General features: G+C 39.5%; 1 protein-coding gene across 7 annotated transcripts; it reads right to left on the reverse strand.

Moving 5' to 3' along the window:
* Positions 1 to 795: 795 nt before the first annotated feature.
* Positions 796 to 11,931, reverse strand: HNRNPA3 (heterogeneous nuclear ribonucleoprotein A3). 7 transcript variants are annotated; one of them, XR_014297035.1, is made up of 13 exons: positions 11,813 to 11,931; positions 9,745 to 9,867; positions 9,509 to 9,655; positions 9,208 to 9,418; positions 8,782 to 8,871; positions 8,603 to 8,698; positions 8,428 to 8,508; positions 7,791 to 7,931; positions 6,791 to 6,913; positions 6,633 to 6,702; positions 3,756 to 3,829; positions 2,863 to 2,906; positions 796 to 1,296 (listed from the first exon to the last, which is right to left on the reverse strand). XR_014297035.1 is itself a non-coding variant. In XM_082659031.1 (11 exons), exons 1-10 carry the CDS (start codon positions 11,882 to 11,884, stop codon positions 6,650 to 6,652), a joined length of 1,137 nt encoding a protein of 378 aa, XP_082515157.1. In that variant the 5' UTR covers positions 11,885 to 11,931; the 3' UTR covers positions 5,017 to 6,540; positions 6,633 to 6,649. The 7 variants fall into 7 exon arrangements, 3 of the variants coding, with proteins under 3 accessions (XP_082515157.1, XP_082515158.1, XP_082515159.1); XR_014297036.1 differs by having other exon boundaries at positions 802 to 1,296; positions 2,102 to 2,906; XR_014297034.1 differs by lacking the exon at positions 2,863 to 2,906.
* Positions 11,932 to 21,538: the final 9,607 nt, after the last annotated feature.

Consider the following 21,538-nt stretch of genomic DNA (forward strand, 5'->3'; position numbering starts at 1 on the left):
CATATACAAAATATTCTCATTTTTACTTTAAAGATATTTATCAGGCCAATTCCAGCTTTTTAACACTTTGAGAACTGGAAAAAAATTAAAGACAAGAACTTTAATCCTATGTGGAGGAAAAAACCTCCCATTGGCATTAACTTTGTCACCCTTTAAAATTTAGGCATCGCTTCAGCACATGATTATTACCAAGAATACTATCTTTAGGGACCATGGACCAAGAGCCAGCTTAAGCTCTTTAAACGCATTATCCCATTTAACAACCTTCACACTTATGAGCAGATAATATCAGGTTACTGTTGCCAAGCATCTCAAAATACCACTTAACCATCACAACTTCTAAGTTAGTAGTCAGACCCACCACTAACCTTACCTGATACTTAAGAGTACATATTACCGAATCAAACCTGATTTTTGGTTAACTACCTTAAAAGTAACATTTAACGCGTATAAAAAAAACATTCTAAGAGGTCTGCTACCATCACCAAACTGCCAAGGGGAGCATGGCAAAAAAAGGAAACCCCAGACAACCTGATCAAGGTCACAAACCACCGTGTTAGTTCTGAACTTAAAATTTTTCCTGATAGGCAAAATCTGGCATCTCAGAATCAAACAAAATCCTGATTGCACTTTTCTGATACCTACTAAATAAGGATATTGAGTAGAAAACTGAGATTAAATCCAAATAACCTATCAGTTCTTTTGATGCAGTTTACTCAACATTTGTTGGTGGAATAGACTAATACAATGTATTTTTAAAAATGAAAATTCCGTGTATTCTGATTTTCAGATATAGTTGATATGTGATACAATTTTTCATGTTTGTGATAAACCCTTATTAATTGTATTGGCTATACACATGGATGTAGTGAAATTTAACCATTTCTCATTAAGCTGTCCACTTCCTTATACATCACACTATCCACATTTATTACCAGTAAATTTCAGAAGTAAAATAGTACATACAGGTAAATCCGTTATTTCCTAGCTTTCAGTACCATGCCCACTTAACTTCTACCAGGTGAATGCAGTTTAATGCACCCTTACCATTACCTGATTGAAAATATATTAAGCAAAAATGGCATATATTACCTATTACCTTACTCTTCCCCGAACCCTTGGTACTTTTAATTCAGTTCCAAGTTTAATTAACCTAGTGTATTTACAGGACCCCGCTTTTGCAAAACACTAATCCTCCAAAAAAATTTTAATTGCAGTTTGTAATGAGTACACGGGAGATTCCAAATTTATCTTGTTGCCTGAACATTTTGCAGTTTCATTTAATGTATTTTCACTCTGAGAAAATAAAGATAAACGTTATTTTACAACTCAAGCATTAAACTGGAATTATAAGGCACTTACAGCTACACAGAATACAAGCAAAATGTATACAAGCAAAATCCTAAAATCCTCACATGGCTTCAATTCACAAAGCATTTCACATGTTAACAGCTATCAGTGCTATGAACCCAAATAAGTGTGGTATGAAAATTAAAAAAAAAAAATCACATCAAAACCATACCTCACAAATTTGTCAAATTTTTTTGGGGGTGTGCTGCCCAAAATATCTTAGTTCCCCAACTAGGGATTGAACCGGGGCTCCCTGAAGTGGAAGCATAGAATCCTAACCACTGGACTGCCAGGGAATTCCCTCAATTTGTCAAACTGACACATTATCACTTGGGTTAAACTGCATAACGATAGTTTACTACTACTTAATTTTATTAAAGTTTTCCCCGACCCACCTTCACACCACAAAATGCTCAATTGCCTTTCTCAAGATTAAGAAACCAAGTACCTCCAAAAACAAAAAACACACAGTACCTTCCAACATTTTGAACCCTCATTTCACCATTCTCCCAAATTACCGTTCACATGATTGTCCTTACCCACAATTTTTCTCCAAAGAAAGTTCACTGACTCACCAATCACCCAAGTATCTCATGTATTCTGTCCTTTAAGAATTAAATCCTTACATGGCAATAAGCTTTTCCCCCACACCTACTTCTCATGTGATCTGTTTTCCACTGAATAAAATCTACATCCTTTAAATCAACTGATAATGTGAAGGCTCATGCCAAGTTTCCTGTTTTTTACTTACTGGTAAAGTATGCAATGTCCACCTATACAGCATTTAAGTCACATGAACACTGTGAAGTGACAAAACAACACACACATTTCTAAAAATATTTTAATGAAAAACTTCTTTCTGTAAACATTTCATTATACTACAAATGAAACATTTGAATCCATTACAGACCACCTCTTAAGTCTTATAAATCAGAGTAAAACATTGAGATTTAAAAGTAATCTTGGATATTTATATAGGCTAACAATCCTTACATTACCCCTGCACATTAGCATGCTTACTCACTACTTTGTGACATCAATTACTGGAATTCCAAGAGATACTGGCATTTAATTAGAAATGTTTCAAATGGTGACTTACATATTAGAACTCTTAAAACCAAGTGTATTTCAACTGTTCAGTTCCTTAACAAACGGTCTTTGTTACCAGATAGTTTTTGTTCTTTAGGACATGAGTGTAAAATGAGCTTTTTCAGAAGAAATGTAGTGTGGGAAGCTGTAACCTATGAGCTGCTTTGACAAAATGAGTTAAGGTTTGCCTTGACCATTTTTCCCTTGTATAACTTCCTTCGTTTACTGGTGTTATGACTTAAGAGCATCGTATTTTTCAGAAATGACAGTGGAACTACATTTAAGTAAAATCACTTTATTTCATAAAGGAGATGGACTGCAAAAGAACAATGCCTTTAAAAAAGAAAATATTTCCTATCTTAGGAAGTTTGCTTCATTAAAAACCATGTTGTAAAGAAAAATTATCATTAAAAGGCTATTTACCTTATTCAACACTTCATTCTATGGTGGTGTGTAGAAATTCAGTCCTGATTTAGATAGATACAGAAAGAGACCCAACCAGTTATTTTCTGAAAATAAAATCTGTGGCAACCTAACTGCTCCTGTATATAAATAACTTGACTTACTATAATTTAGAAACTAGTTTTATTTTAACCATCTGTCCCCCCCAAAGTGTTATTTTTTAAAAAGTGAATTAACATCAAACCTCAAATTTTAACAAGCCCTTTTGGGGCAGCAATAATAGCCCTTATGAACAACCAGCATCTGATTTGTGTAGTAATTGGGTAATATTTTAACTATTCTTTGGGAAAGGTTGTCTTAAAAAGGAGCTTTAGTGGAATTAGGCCCCCACTGCCTCTGATTAACAGATTAAACACAAAGAAACCTAAAAAAGAACCAAAAGTTTATCCTATTAGTCCAAATAATTCCCTGAAGTCGTATGTGAGAGAACTTATTTATGTATGAGGCCACTTGAACGAAGACCATTTTTATATCTGTATGATCTGACAGTTTTGAAATTTCATTCCAAGATTTTCTTTTCTCTAGAATGAGTAATGAAGCGTAATGCTTCTGTTACATGTCATGCTTATTACAAAAATTCTTTAAAAAAAACCTGGTCACTCTTTCTCTTGTCAAAAATTGACTTTATCCTAAAGACACCAACAATGAATTGTATATATCTGACTCAAGATGAACACTCACGGTTACTGCAGGGAAAATTTTAAAACTGTTTAAAATGTGTTCAATGTGGTTCCAAGATAAACTTTTCAGCTGAACAATTTTGCCAATGTATCTAATAGTTTTAAAATATGTAATATAAATTTATAGGGAAACAAATGGTGTCATCAGGCTTTAGTGTAAGCTACAAACCTTACCCAGCCAGAAACCTTCGTATTTAAGATGGTAGGAAAGACATTCCTCATTTAGGCAAGTAGGGTTCTCATTCAACCTGCAAATCAAAAAAATTACTCTTACCTTGCTTTACAAAAAATTACTCTTTAATTAGTGAAAAAATTCAAATTCAAGCCTTACCTAATGCTTATTGCCCTTCCTTGCAGGTCTAAATGCTAGACCTAGTGACTGTGGCCAACTATCTCTCATTGGTGTTCCAAAAGGCGAAGAGCTCCTTCCTGCTAGACTTTCTTCGATATTTCAGTTGTAATAAGCAGATTTAACTAGCTTTTGGAAAGTTGCTCACTATCACCATAGTATCTTATGCCTTCACTTCTCTGTAGTTGAAGCTCTTGCTGCTGCCTTGTCATTCTTTATTTATGCTGACTTGTCCATACTCAAAAGGCTGCTGAAGTCCTGTCTTAGTGAGTCTCCTTTGATCCACCCTGTGCTTAAAAAGCACATCTTAGGTCCTTTAAAGCTGGTTAAATCGCTCTCCTCATGGCTTAACTTTTCCACACTGTTCACAAGAACTAAGCTAATACAACTTATAAACAGGTCACATACACAGATTTCACCTGCTTATAGGTTGCAAACATCAACTTACTGACAATATTTTCACTATTAAACTAGTTCCAGAACACAGAAAGTTTGTTAACAGTACAAATTAACCTCATATGCCATTAAAGGATACTGTCAAGGTTGTGTCAAACAATTTCACAAACATAGAAACAGGAAATGTTAATCTCCCCCATTCCTTCAACCTTTATTATATGAATAAAAGAACTTGAGACAATTTAGCTTAATTTTAATAAAATGTTTCCCAAGCATTATTTTGACCAGGTACCCAGGTTTAAGTTATGAACATTGACAGTGTCCATTTATATAACCAACACTTGAAGTTGTTAAAGACTTAACCATTTTCTAATAATTAGCCTATTTTCTACACTGCTTATTCACATATGTCCATTAACAAATGGAATGTTGTCTGTTACATTTATTGGTTTGTGAGTGTTTTCTGGAAAACTGCAGTGTCTGTGAAGACCGATTTCCATGCTGGCATTGCATGCATCCAAATATTAATGCACAGAGGCACAGAATTAGAGCAACGAGAGCATATTCAAACACTAGCACGCCCCATCCCCCCTTTTATTGCTTGTTTTGCTTAGTACTTCTTAAAACAAAAATAAGAATCTCAAATTTAACGTTCAACTACCGAAGAAATAATAACAGCAGGGCACATACTTAGGGCTCGAATGAAATTTTAAGCACTAGCTGGCGCAAAACAGTAGACATTGGTTTATATATATATATATATATATATATGACCTTGTTATCGAAGACTCTTCTCAACCAGGGTCTTCCAAACAAATTGTAAACTCATACCAACATGACTTAGGTTCAAGCATACACATGGAAATAACAGTGTGTTCTTTGGGATTTTTAGTGAGTACAAACTCTGACTATCCAAATTTGAATTCAGGTCTTGAGGAAGTGAAAAGCTTGTTTGTACTAAGCAACTGTGCTACACTTCTACTGCAGTAATCACTTGGGATGATTATATCTAGACTATCCTTGGTTTCATCCAGTATAATGCAGAGGGTACAAACAGGAAAGCATGCCAGCCAGTTAAGGGTTCAACAATGCATGATTTTTATTCTCTCGCTCTGAGAGCTTGTATCAAAAAAATATATATTAAACCAAGGAAAATAACTGAAGATTTATGGGCCTCTTGTGCTTTAAAAAGGAAAAAAAAGGGTAGCCACTAATTCGCTCAGATAGAGTACGCTTAGTGGTCCTGTATTTTGAAGATTTTAAGAATGTTTCTTAAGGTAGGAGGAAACGGAAAACATTCACTATCCCTTTCCAGAATTTAAACAGAGGGCAGGAGACATTCTTTACACCCAAATAAAACTATGGCAGCAGTTCACATGTGACCAAGGTGAATGTAGAATGGAGATGTTCTAAACACAGCTAGGACTCTCAGCAAAGCTAATACACTAAAATCATATGATTACATTTTGAAAGAAAATGCACAAAAACCAAATAGGAATTTTGAGATTTTTCATTTGAAGTAAATCTTAATGCTATTAAATTCACAAATATGCTAATTTAAATACCCAATTCTATTATCTAAAACACACATTGCAAACATACAAATATCTATTCTCTCCACATGTCAGAGCCCATTCATTTCATGGTTTGGAAATGGGGAGAATAGATCCCCTTAAACTGCAAGTCAGCAGGTGTTTCTTTACAGTTAACTTTAGCAAAATTCATACAAAATAGTAATTAACAATGATCTTCTTTACTTGTTAACTCACAAGGAAACACCTTCAAAACTGCATTTTGTTAAAGTTTCTGTACTAAAATGTAGAAAAACTGAACTACACAAATATTGAAAAGTTAAAAATTCCTTAATTTTTTATTCCTGGTACCACTACCACAATTTACAGGGCAATATACCTGATGTAATGAAAAGAAAAAGAAAAAGACAAAGCTACAACAGATAAAAGACCTCAGGAATGTACATCTAATTGACACTACATTGCATTAATCAATAGCTGCACTTTTTGCAAACTGTGGCTATGACAGTCCTGAACAAGAAGGGTTTCCTGTTTAAGCTGCAGTAACTTTTCTGACTATGGATCATCGTTCCTTCTGTGGCAGATTTTTACAGTTCCTCTAATGCATTTGGGACGACTGTCTCAAAGTAACCTGCAGCTTTCCTGACAACTCCTCGCTCTCTCTCCTGCTAAGAACTGTAGCCTGTTGAATAATACAGGATAAAAAAATTATTACACTCAGTGAACAGTTCCACATATTCTTTATCATCATGATAAAAATTTAAAGATACCTACCCTTTTCTTCTGAGTTTTTAGAACCTTCTGCTACCATATCCACCACTTCCACCACCAGATCCATAACCACCTGGAAACATACAAAGATTTTAAAGAATCACATGAGTTTTTAATTTAAAAGGCTATGAAAAATTTTGATAGAAAAAAAAATTATTTACCACCATAGGGACTTCCCGAGCTTCTTCCACCAAAACTGCCCCCCTTCATGGGTCCATAATTTGATTGCTGTTGTCCACTGTAATTTCCAAAATCATTATAACTCCCACCACCACCATAGTTACCTGAAATTACAAAGGTTTTATTTGTGGCTGACCTACACAATTATTTTCCTTTTTTAATACATGTACTCGTCATCTTTTGACAATCGTGGCAGCATGTGCTCTGACACTTACACACAATGCTTTGAAAAGAGATTTTACAGAGCTACCAAACTCTTTTCACTACAGAGGCCCACTAGCAGGCCTCAAACATAGGCAGGAGAGGAAAAACAAAGAGTGAAAGCTGGCTCAAAACACTATGTATTTAGACAGCTACCGTATTTTGTTTATATTAGATGTTACACGCTAACACATTCTCTCCTTCATACCACTAAATAGCATCAAAATTGTGTTTGATTCACCGTAATTCTGATACCGTTTAACTTTTAAATCAATGACAAAAAAGCATTTCAAGTTGACTGTTAAGAAAAACCTGTTGTTGATACATCAATACAGTTCAACAAAACTCAGTGCATTCATAACGAAGTTCTTTATAGCATCGTGGAATGATGCAGAGCTGCTTAAGAGTCTGCAACACACCTGACATATTAAGACTCAAAGTATTTTTGTCACCTAGACTCCAGATGACACCCAATTCAACATGTCTGCACATTCAATTTACAGTTCCCATCTGTCCAGCTTAAAAGTACCTAGAGTTAACTAAAATTCAGGCAACGAACATTACCGATAAATGTCCATTTCAATACAAAAATAAGAGTTGAATACACTTTGCCAATTTACTAAATTGCCAGCAAAATAAGAACAGTTTAATTTCTCACCATTTGAGTATTTTCTATTATAAAACATCAAATTTGACCAAATGCTCTTTTAACATGTTTTTAAACACCTGTAAGAAACTATAAAAACCATTGAATATTCAAAACAAGTGAAAGTCTACCACCTCCAAAATTTCCTCCTTCATTGTAACCATCATATCCTCCACCACCGCCACCATATCCACCACCTTGGTTTCCATATCCTGGTCCACCACCACCATAGCCTCCTCTACTACTGTAACCCGGACCACCGCCATAGTTACCACCTAGAACAACAAATTGGGTTGTCAGACAAAAATATAAATGTACAGAGGATCAAGTTATTGAATGCTAGTTTACCATACTTTTAAGCCCCCAGAAAACAGGTCAATAAATTGATTTAACACTCTAAAGCCTGGTAATACCTGGCTAATAGAACAGCAAGAATCTGGGCTAGGAACAATTAAGATGAATGCTTAAATCTTTTGATATTAAAAAATTGCCTCAATTTTAAAAAATCTCCCTAAGGAAAATAGTGAACAGTCTCCTCTGAGACCTATAATTCCACCTCAACTGCTAGTACAATAAATCTTATCAGCCAAAAAGAACTAGGTAATGTTTAATCTTTAGGGCTTTAAGGTCTACTTTTCCATGATATTAGTTTAAAAGCATACTTTAATGGTCAAGCCACACAAGTTTTAAATTAGGAAAATGTAAACAAACACTTTCATTCTTAATAAAGTATAGAAACAAAATCAAAATATCAAACATTAAAAAACGTACCGTCGCCTCCAAATCCATTATATCCACCATCACCTCCTCCATAACTACCTCTGCTGCCACCACCTCCACCACCATACCCTCCTGAAAAAAAGCAAAGTGTGAATTAAATGAATATATTCAACTTACCAATAACACTTAGGTAGACATGTTCTTAGAAATAAGGTAACTGTCCTACCTCTTCCACCAAAGTTTCCACCACGGCCAAAGTTACCTCCACCACCTCCAAAGTTTCCTCCACGACCCATAAAGTTGCCAGATCCACCTCCACGACCTTCAACACAGGCAGGAAAGTTCTTTAAGAACCTTACAAACATTACTCATCTCTATTTTGTATGTATATATGGTACTACTCACCTCTCTGTGATCCAGCAGATTGCATTTCTTGTTTAGAAAGGGCCTTTTTCACTTCACAATTATGACCATTAATAGTGTGGTATTTCTGAACTAAATTTTGTTTAATCAAACAAACAAACAAAAGTTATTTGATGTTTGGAAAAGCACACATAAATGATATCCTTTATCACTATATAACTTATTAAAACATCAAAAAGGTAGTGACTTTGAGTAGTGATAAGGGAGTGTTCTGGGATGTTAGTAACATTTATTTCTTGATCCAGATGCTGGTTACACACGTATAGTCACTTCATGAAAACTAAACCATACACTTTATATGCTATTATTGTGCACAATACAAAAGTTATAAGCGATTTAGCAAGTTTAGTAGAGAGCTAAGAAGCCATTTCTGCTTTCCCATTCAAGTTCTGAGAAACTGCTACTTACCAACAATTTTATCAACTGTATCATGATCATCAAAAGTTACAAAAGCAAATCCTCTCTTTTTTCCACTCTGCCTGTCTTCCATAACTTCTATGGTTTCAATCTTGCCATACTTTTCAAAGTAGTCTCTCAAATTATATTCTTCTGTATCTTCTTTAATACCACCAACAAAAATTTTCTTCACTGTTAGATGGGCACCAGGCTTTACAGAATCCTACAAATAAAAAATATGTAAGTTAAAAAAAAACCCTCAAAAATTCTGCAACAATTTCACACGTCACACAACATGGTATTATTAAAATACCTCTCTAGAAACAGCTCTCTTTGGTTCCACTACACGCCCATCAACCTTGTGTGGTCGAGCACACATTGCTGCATCCACCTCTTCAACACAAGAGTAAGTAACAAAACCAAAGCCCCTGGAACGTTTTGTTTGGGGGTCTCTCATCACCTACAAAACAAAAATTTTAAAGCACTGAAACACACCTAAACAGGTCCTCTGCCCTCTTTCAAGAAACTTTTGTTCCCTTAATAACTTACCACACAATCTGTAAGTGTGCCCCATTTCTCAAAATGTTCTCTTAAGCTATCATCTGTAGTTTCAAAGCTCAGACCACCAATAAACAGTTTTCTCAACTGTTCTGGTTCCTTTGGATCATGACCCTGAGGAAACAAACCAATATATTTTAATTATTTCGTTTAGTAGGTAAATGCAAAGATGCACAAACCTTTTAATCTCCTACAAATAAACTTTTAACATCAAATTCCTGTACCATTAACACTTTCTCCAGTTAAAAACTGGAGTAGGATCACACACATCAACTGATTAAAGGGACCAAGAAAACCTATAACCAGACTTTGAAATGCCAACATCACTTAAAAATTAAATTGAAGCCCAAGATAATTCCAGAATCAAAAGTCCCGAAATTCTGAGCTACAACTACAAGTGTCTGGGGACAGATTATTTTAGAAGTGGCTACTGAGAAACCAGTTTCTAAGAAACCAGAAGTGTTGTAAATGCAGTGTTTCATCTATGCCATTTCTTCTCTCGTCTTCCCTCCTGAGTCTACACCCCCAAAAGCATATAATTATAAACCACAAGACTGTGAACTACAACTTAAAAATGGAGAAATTCACCACCTTCAAGCAAATAAAAAGGTGAAAATAAGTGTTTCTCAATGAAAGGCTAAACCAGCATTTCCCCCCAAAAAAACTATGGAAAAAACCAGCCACGTAAAAATTTTCTATTTGCATTTGTACCACGTGCCAAAAATGTTTTCAAAACCAACATTTTACTGGGTCACAAAAAGGGCAGTTTCGACTTACGTTAGGTATACTGTCTGACAAGGAACACAGTAAAAAAGAAATTGAGATTTAAAAAAAATTAAGATATGGCCTGAACTGTTTTACAACTTAACTAGTTCTTTAACAAATCACATAACTACCACTTAATACATATATACATTAAGACAACTTTCATCCGAAGTCCTTAAATAGAGGCACTCACATTTACATTCTAAGATCTTCCTGTGTCTTCTAAAAGGAGAGACGTTAAGGCATTTAATATGAAGAGACTGTCACATGCCACGAAAAAACGTTAAATGATTAATAGCCTAAAGCGTTTATTCACTTAGTCTCATCTTTTCAAGTCCCGGTTAAATACATCTAATTAACAATACACAAAGTTGAGAGAAAGAAACAATAACCCACATGAAATTATCCCAAACAAATGAAAAATTCGACTCTGGTTGCAGTCCTCTGAAACAAAATTACAAGAAAGTAAAACCTGAGCCGACCCATCAGAATAGGAAAAACGAAGGTGAAAAAATTTCAACTTCCTATTTTACATCCACACTATGAGATGGGGCACTTCACCCACATGGAACGAAGCTACGTAAGGACTTTAGCAAAAACGGCAGATCAAGAAGTACTTTAAAACAGCAAAATTAAAAAAAAAATTATTTTCAACCGAGTGCTGCGAGGAACAGAACGGGACGTAAAATTCTCCTTAGCGATCTTTAAGGCCTGGAAACGCGATGGGAGAACATCACTGAAAACATTAGGCCCCAAGCTTCGAGGCCGTTTGCAGCATTCTCTGCTGGGCCGCCTCCTCCCTCTTCCTTCCAATCCCACGCTCTCTCTCCCGGCGGCGGAGCCAGGCGGCGGCCATTGCGTGCCAATGCGCCATTTCGTAACGCGGCAGCGGATCAATGTCAATGTGGCCGCCGCCCGCCTGCTCGCTCGCCCGGATGTGCCTGCTCGTCCCCTCCCCTCCCCCACCGCCTCCTCCCAACTGCTCCCGCCGAGGCCCGCCATGCCGCCCTCGGCCTCGAATGGGAGGCCGCGCGGTCGGCGGGCCAGCTCCCCTCCTGAGGTCTCCCCAGCCACACCGCGCCTCCGAGGAACCACTTGTGCAGCCCAAGGAGACGGCAAGGCTGGCGAGAAGCCCCAAGGAAGCCTCCGAGGCCCGCTCCCCTCCCCCTCCCGCCGCCCGTCTCAACGCAGAGCGCGGGAGGGCCGACCCAGTCCACCCGGCCTCCCCACTCCCACCGAGCCCGGCCCCCCTTGCCGGCCACTACCCAGCAACCCCCCGCTCTCCCCCTAATACCTCCTCCCCCCGGCGGCGACGGCGACGGCCGGAGTCGGGCTGGGGGCGGCCGGGCGGCGGTTTTACCTCCATTTTGAGACCGGACTCGCCTCTTCCAACTCGAGTTCAATATGGGACCGAGAGGAAGAGGCGGGGCTAGCCGTCACGTGACGCGCTTTTCGCGCGCCGCCGGCCTAATGGGGGAGGGGCGAGTTGGGAAGGGGCGTGGCCAGCTGGGCGCGAAGAGGGACTGGACGAGCGGGTTGGTTGGCAGAGGACGGGGGCGTGGCAGGCCCCGGGAGCGCGCGCGCCTCGCTAACTTCCAGTGCGGCACCGCCCTTGCCGCCGTTCGCGCCCGGGCGGCTGCAAGGACGTCAGCTAGGCTTTCGCCAATGGTCGGTGCCCACGTCGGGAGAATGCCTCGTGACCGCGCGTCACCGGAGAAAAAGGCCTGTTTCCCTTTCTTCTCGCGCTTCTTTCCCCTCCCCCACGTGGGCCTTTCCGTCTCCATTATCGAATTCATTTCATTCAGGCGCCTGGATAAAACCACATTTTCCCTTCTTGTACTTTAGGGTTGTAAGAAAGCCCTCTCGGCCCCTCGGCGTCTCCTCGCACGTTTCCAAATGGCAGGGCCTGGTGTCCGTGACTGGGATGCCCACTCTGAGGGCCCGCACTGAAAATCCCTGACACTGACATATGTGAATCATGGGCATCTTGGAAAGGCCTCAAAACGTGGCTGAAACACTGAAATTTCACCCTTAATGAGCTGAGGCAAGACCGGTCGAGGTCAGTTAATTAGGTACTCACTGATATCTCAAGAAATATGTCGGCACTATTTTCTTACACTTATAGTTACTGTGGAAGGAGCCGAAGGAACTGTTCTCGTGGACTGGATTTAAGGAATGATTTACAAGATTGCTAGAAGTAAGAGCACCAGATATACTCCCTATTTGCGAGTGATTTTTACCTAATTATTTTCACGTGTGAAGTAAAACAAGATCAAAGAGTTGATCTAATTCTTTCTTGGCCTCCCAAGTGACTTTACGTCATTTGACCTTACTGAGCTTTAGTTTTAGAATTTTTTTTTAATGAAAATGGGGATAAGATTTGGTGATCTTCAACACCTATGACAGCTGTAAGGTAATAATCTGTGGATCCGTATTGAAGCAAAGGTGCTGGTAAAAGTGACCACAGTTGACAGGTCTCCCTACCATGCTAAGAAATGCCCTATATTTTAATGTAGCATTCCATACGAGCATCTCATTTAGAATTGATCAGGCCCTCCCTTGGAAAGATTAGAAATCTAATCAGTTATATTCTAAGTTGTTTGAAAAGCAGGTTGTTAACCAGTGGGGAATGGTCAGCTCAGAGTTTGGGGAAGAAAATGAGCACAAAGAATAACAGTTGTTGATGTTTATCTAGCATTGCCCAAGTGGAATAGTGTTTGATTTGGGAGACACGAACAAAAGGTACTCTGTTCTGGGGCAGAAACCAGTCACCAGGCCTTACTGTATCTTGGATGAAAACAACCCTCCAAGCAAAGTAACCCTCCTCTGGTTGCTCTGATTCTATTATCAGAAGCAAATTATTACATATTCTGCTTATCAGGTACTCCTGATAGCCAACAATAGTATTTGAGATATTGGGAAAATTTCTACTCTTAGTGTCTCGTTAATATGTAAAAGCTTTGTGAGTTTGATTACTATGAAATAGTCTTGAATAACTTGGTCACTTCTGAGTATGTACAAAAACGTGACGTTAAAGACCTTAGGGAGATGGTATTCAAACCAAGGTACCTATGAGAAACTGCAAGAAAACTGATCACTTGGCTTCACTTTAGTGCATGTTTGTCTAGTTGTTTTCTAACCAAGTTATTTCTAATCAATAACTTCTGTTATTCTTTCTTTGAATTGTATGAAGTTTTCATATTAATTTGAGAAATGGTGGGGGATGGGATACTAAGTACTTCCATCCAGGAACACAGTATGTCAGTCCATTTGTTCAGGTCTTTTGTCCTACAGTAAAATGTGGATTCCTCCCAGATATGTTGTTCACACAGATTCTGTAGTTTTTAGACATTAGCTATTTTTTATGCTTTTGTCTAAGCCTCCTCTCCAGCTCCGGGGCCACGTAGTATCTCGTACAAATATCCCTGTTGGAGTTCTTGACCCTGTTGGACACAGACTTGAACCTTGGCTGTTTTCTATCCTTGTAACCCTGGCTGTTTTTGAAATGTGAGAGACAGAGAGTATATGGGGTAGGGAGCAGAGGACAAGGGTCCTAGGGTGGGATGGGGTGGCAGACTGATTTTATGAATAATCTATATCAGGGCCTCTCAACTTCTTTCACATCACAACACATAGAGAAAATGCTAATTTTAAAAAAAAATTTATTTTATGTATTTATTTTTGGCTGCGTTGGGTCTATGTTGCTGTGCATGGGCTTTCTCTAGTTGCAGCGAGCGGGGGCTACTCTTCGTTGCGGTGCGCGGGCTTCTCATTGCAGTGGCTTCTCTTGTTGCCAAGCACGGGCTCTAGGTACGCGGGCTTCAGTAGTTGCGGCGCATGAGCTCAGTAGTTGTGGCTCGCAGGCTCTAGAGCACAGGCTCAGTAGCTGTGGCGCACAGGCTTAGTTGCTCCGCGGCATGTGGGATCTTCACAGACCAGGGATTGAACCCGTGTCCCCTACATTAGCAGGTGGATTCTTAACCACTTCACCACCAGGGGAGTCCTAGAAAATGCTAATTTTTGTACAGCACACTAGGTTACATAAAAGAAGAGATTTAGAGGCATCTAAATGATGGTAAAAAAAAATTATCACATTTTCTTTAAATTAAATAATTATGATAAAGTAAAATACAGTGTATTAGGGAAGATATTAAAAATTGAATTTGGATAAAACTTTCAAATAAAAATTTTCCACATGTTTTAATAATTGACTTGAATTTGTTCCTGTGAATATACTTTGATATTAGATTTTATGGTTGAAATGACTTTATTCAGTTTCTGATCTATACTTTTTTTGTTGTTTTGCGGTACGGGGGACTCTCACTGTTGTGGCCTCTCCCGTTGCGGAGCACAGGCTCCGGATGCGCAGGCTCAGTGGCCATGGCTCATGGGCCCAGCCACTCCGTGGCATGTGGAATCTTCCCGGACTGGGGCATGAACCCATGTCCCCTGCATCGGCAGGCGGACTCTTAACCACTGCGCCACCAGGGAAGCCCATGATCTAGACTTTTTTAATGATAAACTCATATTCTGAATAGTAATTATCAGTGAGGGACTCTGATCACCTAAGAGAGTGGGTGATAAAATATTTAAAACCATTTTATACAACCATTCAAAATGTACAATTGGGGGCTTCCCTGGTGGCACAGTGGTTGAGAGTCCGCCTGCCGATGCAGGGGACACGGGTTCGTGCCCCGGTCCGGGAAGATTCCACATGCCGCGGAGCGGCTGGGCCCGTGTGCCATGGCTGCTGAGCCTGTGCGTCTGGAGCCTGTGCTCCACAACGGGAGAGGCCACAACAGTGAGAGGCCCGCGTACCGCAAAAAAAAAAAAAAAAAAAAAAAAGTACAATTGTAATTATATTTAAAGAATAACAATTCTTACAACTCTTCCTTTTAGTTTATTAACAAATATGTTGCAATTTCATAAGATAATGCAAATGAATTTCAATCCCAATAGTACATTTTTAGTACATTTTTATATCAAGATTTCCACATTGAAACTCTAGCTTTCAGAACATGCATGCATTGTCAATAGCTAACCTGGGCCCTATTCAAAGACTGTACTGCTGCAAAGGGATAGAGATGGCCAGTATATGTTTAGACAGATATTAAAGGCATTGCCTGGAGCTGAGCCCACCAGAAAACTACACTCTGCCAAGGCTCCTCTCTCATCCCCTGACAGATTACCCCTGAGGCTGTGTGCTGTGCCCCATGGGTCTCCTGCATTGGCTCCAGGATCTTCGGTCCATGACAGGCAGTGGGATGCTTTGCAGATAGATGCCAGATGTGGCATCTTCTTGGCCGCATGCAGACAGCAGAACTGTAAGTGCTGGTTGCTTCTTTGGCATACACCTCAGACTGCTCTGCACAGGTGCCTGAGGAGACCTAAACAAGGCTGCTCATGGCCAGAGGTAGTAGCCCAAAGGGCTCTGGCTGCCCCCGACTGCTCTCAACTGCCCCGTGCAGGAGGGGTCAATTTCTCACTTACATTCAGGACACCAGCACACCAAAGTCCACCAGTTAGGAAGCTCTGTCTGTATTATGTGCCTCATTTTATGAATGAGGAAGCTGTTTTACAGGTCAAGGCGGTGATTTTTTTCCCCGAAATTAAGAGCAAATATGACAGAGTCAGAACTGAAAGAAAGAAAAGAGAAATTGAATGAAAATATTTTGGACAGGAGGAGGGTAATTCTTAGAAGGGAGGAATTGTAATATACTATAAGCTTTGTTATCTGCCACTATATTCAGAACATGCTAATATCTTTATTTTTCTAAATTCTTGGTTTTTAAATGAGTATATGAAGTAAAACACAAAACAAAACAAACATCTCTCCCCCCAAATCCTAGTACACAGATTTGACTGCAGTCAATGTAACTTGGTACATACACTTTTACGTTCTCTTCTAGGCCTAATCAAAGCCTTAAATATATATAAATGTGTATACATAGCCATATCTGTTTCATTACAGAACATATAAAACTATCTAGATCTGAAATTTCCTTTTTACCACCCACTTACCAAACCAGTCATTTATTGAACTCTTACTATGTGCCAGGAGATTCTGGCTGCTGGAAATTCACCATGGTCACTCACGTTATTGAACACTTACCCTGTACCTTGCACTGTTGTAAGCACCTTATGTTCTTGATCTCACTTAATTCCCATAGCAACCTTAGGAGTAGGTCTTATTATTATTGTCATTTTTTTTAGGTGAGTAAACTAGGGCTTAGGAAGTTGAATAAATTGACCGGGGCCATATAGCCTCTACAACTAAGGAGATGAGGTAGAATGTCATGTCATAGCTGTATTTACATTTTAATATTCTTGGAAGTAACAACATTTTCTTAAAAGATTTTCCGTCATGCATCTGTCATGTTCGCTACCTTTTTTCATCATGTCTCCAGAGACTGGATGGCTCATAGTAAGCAATTCATTTATTTGTTGTTGAATAAATAAGTGAATGAACAATGAATGAAATTTTTGGGTCCCCTTCAGTGCTCTGCAGGACCTACTGTATAATTTGTGGGCCTAGTGCAAAATGAAAATGCAGGGCCCCTTCCTCAAAAATTATTAAAAATTTCAAGACAGTGACACCTGAGCATTAAGCCAAGCCAGGACCCTTATGAATGCAGGGCCCTGTACAACCTTGATGCTGGCCCTGGTGCCTAGTGTAGTGCCCTGTCTAGAGCAGGCTCTCAGTCTCTTTTGGATGATTTATTCATTTTTCATTTTGTGATCTACCTCCACTTCCTCATCAGCCACTCATTTCTTATGTGTTCAGAATCTAGTTTCTGCCCCAGGTTATGGAAATTCTTTCTCCAAAGTCACAAAAGACTATCTAGCTGTCAAATTAATTTCCCTATTCTCAATGTTAATCCTCCTGTTTTAGTCATTTCAGGCTGCTTTAACAAAATATCATTGACTGGGTGAACTAAAAAACAAACATTTATTTGTCACAGTTCGAGAGGCTGGGAAGCCTATCAGGATGCTAGCATGATCAGATTCTGGTGAGAGCCCTCTTGCTGGTTTGCAGATGGCTGTCTTCTCACTGTGTCTTCATATGGCAGAGAGAAGGAGAGAGAGAGAGAACCAGTGAGAGCATGAGCACTAGCTCTTGTGTTTCTTCTTTATAAGGACACTAATCCCATTATGGGGACTTTACCTTCATGACCTAATTACCTGCTAAAGGCCCACCACATTGGGATTAGGATCTCAGCAAATGAATTTTGGGGAGACACAAGCATGCAGTCCATTAACACCTCCCTAACCCAGGGATTGACATTACTGCCTATCCCTCCTTTTGGTGTTCTCCTCTCTTGTCTTTATTAAGAACATTGATTCTCTTTTTCAGTACTGTCCCTGCTTCCTTTTGGAGCCTTCCCTCTTTCATTTCCTCCTCTCCCTCCCATAAGGTTTTGTTAACACTGAGGTATGGAACCTCTGGAGGGACTTTGTGAAGTGTATCCATTGCTCTCCCTGGAGTGGCCACTTTCCCTGGGAAAAATGTGAATGGTATACATGCCTGAGAACCCTCAAGCATGGGATATTGATGTCTGGTTAATGAAATTCATATCCCATCCTACATGAATGGTAGGTGGAACTGCAATACTAGGGCAAGAGGGGCTCAGAACTGGAGAAGCTGAGGGTGAATTGTCAGCTCCAGTCCTGGGAGCAAGTCACAGAGTTTTGAATGGATCTGGGAGGAATCTCAACATGAAATGGGAGTCAAATGTTAGGAAGGAACTAGGCAGATGGAGTGAGAGGAAGGAGAGATGGGAGCCCTAGAAAGAAGATGGACTTAATTTTGGTGGACAGGTTCCCCAGCACAGGATTACTTTCATGCAACTGGGAGTGCCCCAAGTAACAACTTGGATCTGGCATTTCTTACTGTGATATCTTGGTAGCTATCACTGGCCAGCCCTCAGTTTTATCTTTATTTCTCAAGCTTGCCAATACCACCACTACCCGTACCACCCTAATTTTGATTTATTTTAATTTTAACAACACGCAGCAACCTGGCTTCTATGTGGCTGAGAAAGGTCAGTGCACACACAAAATGAAAATAGTATGAAGTGTAAGACTGTAAGAAAAAGAATTTTTTTTGGGGGGGGGGTGGTGTTGCCGTCAGTACAGTTGGTCTCAGCTTTCATCTGATTGAAAGAAATGAGATTAACACCCGAATTGACTGACAGACCTTTAATTTTTCTCAGGGCTACTTTCCCCCAATCTTTTTATTATAGAAAAAAAATACCGAAAAGTTGAAAGAATTGTACAAAAATCACCTTTATACCCACCAACTAGGTTCAACAATTGATAACCATCTGTCATTTATTCTTCATCTATCTGTATAGAAATGCATTGCAAATATCATGACACTTTTCCCCTAATATAACATGCATAACCTAAAAACAGGGACATCCTCTTATATAATCACATTACCATGGGTTTTTTATTTATTAAATGTTTTATAGTTAATTGCAGTCATTATTCCTTTTGATATTTGAATTGCCTCCAATTTGGCGTCTGTGTACTTTTCGTCATGCTCCCATTAGTCTTAAAGAGCTTACTTGAACTCTCTCTCAGGTACACTTGAATTTTATTAATCAAAGCAAACTCTATAGTGGATTTTAGGCAATATGTGGAAAAGATTTGGGGATGAGGAGAGGGAGAAAGTGGCCTCTATATAGGTAGGCCAGTGGGATTGTCCTTGGACTCAGCCAGCCTAGGCTCATCTTGACTGGAAAAGCCTTCTCTTGCTTTCATCAGAGCCCCAGATTCACCAAAAGCTCCACTGTTTTTCAGAATTTATTGGCAGCGGGAGGCCAAAATTACTATATTTGTAAATTAAGAACTGCTTGTTTGTAAATTAAGAACTGCCTGCTTATTTTTGTAGGAAGAATGAGGATGAATATGATTAAAATTGAAGGGAGATACTCATCAGTAGAAATATGGGCTATTAAATTAGAAAAGCATGTTAATGTGTATGGTGAGGAGAGACCTCTGACTGAGACCGGGAGAGAGCAGACCATGGGTCCCTCTGCACACAGAAACTTAGCTGTCCTGTGCCTTATTCCTCATGGCCTTCTGAGCTCACATTGACAAATGAGTCCCATGGCTTTGGGTTATGAGAGAGTTATATTTTAAGAAAATTTCTTGTGACAATAATACCTTGACTCAAAGCAAACATTTTCAAAGGGTGGGAATTTGGGCCACTGAGGCAAGTCAGTGGAGGAATTTGATTTTTGACAGCGGCTCTTTCAACAAGTCACACCATAATAGCTATTCCTATTCTGCTACCTATCTCTGGCCCTGGCTACAGTCTTATCACATTGAACATGTAAAAGGTAGAGAAGAATCAATTACCCTGAGTGGCAGTTATGAAATATCCTTCCTTGTAGAAGCAAGGACAAATACTTTCATGTTGCTGTGAATATAGTAATACTCAAGACATTGTTGATGGAGGATATTCAAATAACTCTCTGTGAAGGCTTAAAGAATGGAAAAGTCATTCAGGATTGCCTGTTTTTTCAATAATCCCCAACCTCTTTACATTCTATTTGCTTAGATCCCCACTTAGATTTTATTTTATTTTTTTAAATTATTAATTAATTTATTTATTTTTGCTGTGTTGGGTCTTCGTTTCTGTGCGAGGACTTTCTCTAGTTGTGGCAAGCGGGGGCCACTCTTCATCGTGGTGCGTGGGCCTCTCACTATCGTGGCCTCTCTTGTTGCGGAGCATAGGCTCCAGACTCACAGGCTCAGTAGTTGTGGCTCACGGGCCTAGTTGCTCCGCGGCATGTGGGATCTTCCCAGACCAGGGCTCGAACCCGTGTCCCCTGCATTAGCAGGCAGGTTCTCAACCACTGTGCCACCATGGAAGCCCCCCACTTAGATTTTAGATATGTTTACTTTATTTGTTGCTTTTAATTTCCTCATATTTCCCTTTCTTCTGGTTCATCTGGTCCTTCTACCATCATTGCCTTAGTTAATGTATTGTCATTTGCTTCCAGCCATGAACTTTTTAAAAATATGCTTTGGTTCTCCTAAATAAGGAGCTTTGGGTTTCTTGATTTAGATAAATCTTTCCAGGATACAAAAATATGAAGGAGATTCTGCTAATCCTACAACTATATAAAATTATATACAATCCTGGGACTTCCCTGGTGGCACAGTGGTTAAGAATCCACCTGCCAATGCAGGGGACATGGGTTTGAGCCCTGGTCCGGGAAGATCCCACATGCCGAGGAGCAACTAAGCCCGTGCACCACAACTACTGGGCCCACGCTCTAGAGCCTACGAGCCACAACTACTGAGCCCATGTGCCACAACTACTGAAGCCCGCACACCTAGAGCCTGTGCTCTGCAGCAAGAGAAGCCACCGCAATGAGAAGCCCCCTCACTGCAACAAAGAGTAGCCCCTTCCCGCCCCAACTAGAGAAAGCCCGCATCTAGCAATGAAGACCCAACGCAGCCAAAAATAAATTAAAAAAAAATTATATACAATCCTAGAAGGAAAATACTTTGTAAATTAATCAGGGAGGTGGGTTTGACAGGCTCAAATGTAATTCAGGTGTTCCCTCTCTCTCCTTTGCTGTATGGAATAGCTGAAGTGGTGCCTTCCCCAGCTCTGGTTCCCTTTCATCTCAGAGCTCTGCTCAAATAAAGTCTCTCTCTGTAAAAGGAATCTTGGTGTGAGTGGCTAAGTCACTTCTCCTACCCCCACGTTATTAAATATACATGGGAGAAATCATGTACTAAGAAAAGTGCTTTTATGTACAGCTATTCAGCTGAGCAAACAAAACAAGCTGGTTACCACTGCAGCATGTCTCAGGCACATTCTTTAACCTCCAAAAGTATACATAAACATTAGAAAGCAAAATAAAAAGGAGTAGTGTAGGAAGAGACATATGAAGCTTTAGGGGTGGGCATGATGCTCTACTCCCTTAATGGACATTTTTTCTGGCATTTTATTTATTTGTTGGTTTATTTATTTTTATTGTGGTAAAATATATATAAC

The sequence above is a fragment of the Grampus griseus genome (assembly GCF_964374135.1).
Source record: "Grampus griseus genome assembly, chromosome: 7".
NCBI classification, from domain to species: Eukaryota; Metazoa; Chordata; class Mammalia; order Artiodactyla; family Delphinidae; genus Grampus; species Grampus griseus.

Coding starts and splice junctions, on each gene's coding strand:
- HNRNPA3 (XM_082659031.1), bottom strand. CDS start 11,884: ATGGAGGTAAAACCGCCGCCCGGCCGCCCCCAGCCCGACTCCGGCCGT. Junction 9,419..9,508: donor AGAGAGCTGTTTCTAGAGAG/GTATTTTAATAA, acceptor TTTTATTTGTAG/GATTCTGTAAAGCCTGGTGC. Junction 6,703..6,790: donor CTCGGGAAGTCCCTATGGTG/GTAAATAATTTT, acceptor GTATGTTTCCAG/GTGGTTATGGATCTGGTGGT.